Consider the following 2,782-nt stretch of genomic DNA (forward strand, 5'->3'; position numbering starts at 1 on the left):
ATTGCTTCTTCACTTTAGATGTCACTTTATAAAGTATATATTACAAAAAAAAAAAATTAACTTTTGATGTATTTTGTATCATACTCTATATTAATAGAATGATAAAATAATAAAAGATTAAATAATTAAAATGAACACCAATTAATTTTTTTTAATATCATTTATAAATTGACACATTTATCATCTTAAAGCTCAAATTTATAGTGGCAAAAACAATTTTTAAATTGAGATAAAATATTAATTATTAAACATTTTAAATTGTTTGAGTGTTTTTTTCTTTTAAATGGAGGAATTGATTTTCATCAATCATTGAGTGTTATTTAGATCTTAAGACCATTCAAGTAATTTGAATTTCTCTTCTTAACAATACAAAAGTCTTGAACCTCTAATAAATGTTTAAAGAAATCCATTTTAGAAAACTTTGTAAGAACAAAACCATCCATTACTTATATGGTCTCTCAATTACATCTATCAAAAGTTTTAAGCCTAGAAAATTTGATTCACTTAAAAATTACAATGATAATCTTTCCATGGAAACTCAAACATATTAAAATATATATGACTACATCTTACATAAGACATAGGCAATCCAATATTTAGTTTACGATATCATCCATTTTCAATAACCTCTAATCAAGTTGTAATATATTCTCCTTACGACATTCATATGGAAGACCATGAGCATAACGTCTCAAATCACTACAATAATCATAAACTACCCATTTCGAAAGAATTTTTTTCATTTTTGTCTTGCTTTCAATACCAAGTCCTCTATTTTTTCCAGCATTGAAACCCAGGCAGTTTTTACCTTGCTTTGCAATACATGCATTGGCCTTGAAGTTTTTGAAACCAGCTATAAATGGCGCATTTGAAAGATCAATCTTTACCTCACCCCATCTTGTTGCCCAAGAGTCTCCATTCCAAAGAGTTGAGTAAATTCTCATTGGTCGTTTTGTAGGGAATGGAACACCAATGCTTTGCCTATTGAGCATCACTCTTATAGGATTGTCATCCACAAGAATTCTACAAGAACAATAAACATATATTAATAAAAATATGATATCACATTAAAGAAAAGGCATTTATTAAAGTTTGAGTATGAACTCACTTCCAAGTCAACTCAATAATTAATAGATTCTGCCTAGTCGATAATCTATCACGTAAAAATTGTCAAGAAAAAACTAATACTTTTTATAAGGACCCAAACTCTTCCAGACTCGCGCCAGCCCTCAAATTATTCGGGCCGACCTAACTTCCTCACCGACCTCCAAAGAGGAGAGCTTAACATAACCATAATAACATAACCATAATGCGACCGGAATTTAAAATAATATATATATATATATATATATATATATATATATATATATATATATATATATATATATACATATATATATATATATATATATACATATATATATATACATACATTGTTACTTACATTATACGTTCAGGATTCCAATCAATCGAATAAGTGTGGTAGTCTTCTGTTGGATCAAACCAAAGATAAAATTGAACTTCACGACCCCCAACACCATCAGCATATACATTTGTAGAGAGAAGATAGGGTTCACCAGTCAAATTTCCTAAGAACTCTATATCAATCTCATCATGTTGTGCTCCTACCGAACTTAGCTGCACATGAAAATATCTATAAATATTTGCAATAGTTTTAAGAAAAATATCTACAAACTCCTTAATATAATATATCTGATTTGACATACATAATAGGCTGTGACAGTTCCTGCAGAATTTCCAGGAACAAGCTTGATATCCATATCAAATCTTCCATATAAATACTCATTTTTGGACACAATGCCTGATCCACAATATTCATCCAATGTAAGGGTCATGCTATTTCCATAATTCATTATATTAACCCTTTCATCTCCAAAAAGATTATCAAAATCGGTGTTGAAATTTCCACCCAATACTATTGTGCTAAATCCTAAAAATATAGATAAACTCAAAAGAAAATGGAAACCATAACATGATGAAGAAACCATTCTAATTTGTTTTCGTTCATATGTTTTTAAAAAGACCATTGGTTTATTTAATAATAAAAATGGTTTCATTCAAAAAAAAAAAACTAATATGGTTGCGACAGTTACAATATGATAGATGTAGCTGTCAATCACAAATTGTGTGATGACTGCTTCACCGTAAAATTATTGTCGCAATTGCAGTTGCATGCAAGCTGCAATCCGAAATATTTAGTTTGATAATGTGTTTTTCTAAATAGAGACAGAGAAAGAAACAAGAGAGAGAAAGAGAGATACAATTAGGGTTGTTTTTTTTTGCATGCAATGAATGTTCATAGATCTTTGCATGGCTGTCTCTTCAAATTTGACGTTGGACAAAAGGTCAAAGTTTAAAATGGGTGATTTCTCAAGATAGAAAGTGCTAAACATGGATATAGAAGGATGATGTGTGAGAAAAAATATCATGTTTTTGCATGAGTAACATTTTTTTTTAAATTTACAAACTATCTACACAATATAAAAAGTTGGGTACCCATATACAACTAAAATGTCAAATATAGAAACATTCATGTGTTTATTTTATTTTTTTTTATTTTATTATTATTATTAGATGATACTTAGTATTTACTATTCAATAATTTTATATTACCTTAAATTTATTAATTAAGTGTAAATTACTATTTTAAGAAAAATAAAGGATTAATATGTTAAAGTGTACTATATTAAAACAATCATATAGCTAAGGATGAGAGAGAAACTGATTTTTTCTCTCACTTCTCCCTAGATTTTATCTTTCC

General features: G+C 28.2%; 1 protein-coding gene across 1 annotated transcript; it reads right to left on the reverse strand.

The window, feature by feature from the left end:
• Nucleotides 1–438: 438 nt before the first annotated feature.
• LOC131656743 (xyloglucan endotransglucosylase protein 1-like) lies at nt 439–2,198 on the reverse strand. The gene is made up of 3 exons (XM_058926368.1): nt 1,728–2,198; nt 1,445–1,638; nt 439–1,023 (listed from the first exon to the last, which is right to left on the reverse strand). The coding sequence occupies exons 1-3, from the start codon at nt 2,076–2,078 to the stop codon at nt 630–632; spliced, it is 939 nt and encodes a 312-aa protein (XP_058782351.1). The 5' UTR covers nt 2,079–2,198; the 3' UTR covers nt 439–629.
• Nucleotides 2,199–2,782: the final 584 nt, after the last annotated feature.

Source organism: Vicia villosa, linkage group LG3, assembly GCF_029867415.1.
Source record: "Vicia villosa cultivar HV-30 ecotype Madison, WI linkage group LG3, Vvil1.0, whole genome shotgun sequence".
Lineage (NCBI taxonomy): Eukaryota > Viridiplantae > Streptophyta > Magnoliopsida > Fabales > Fabaceae > Vicia > Vicia villosa.

Excerpts from the sequence above, each read along its gene's own strand:
- LOC131656743 (XM_058926368.1), bottom strand. The coding sequence starts at position 2,078 with ATGAAACCATTTTTATTATTAAATAAACCAATGGTCTTTTTAAAAACA. Across the intron at positions 1,639-1,727 it reads GAACTGTCACAGCCTATTAT|CTAAGTTCGGTAGGAGCACA; the intron begins GTATGTCAAATC and ends TTTCATGTGCAG. Across the intron at positions 1,024-1,444 it reads TGGAATCCTGAACGTATAAT|AATTCTTGTGGATGACAATC; the intron begins GTAAGTAACAAT and ends TTGTTCTTGTAG.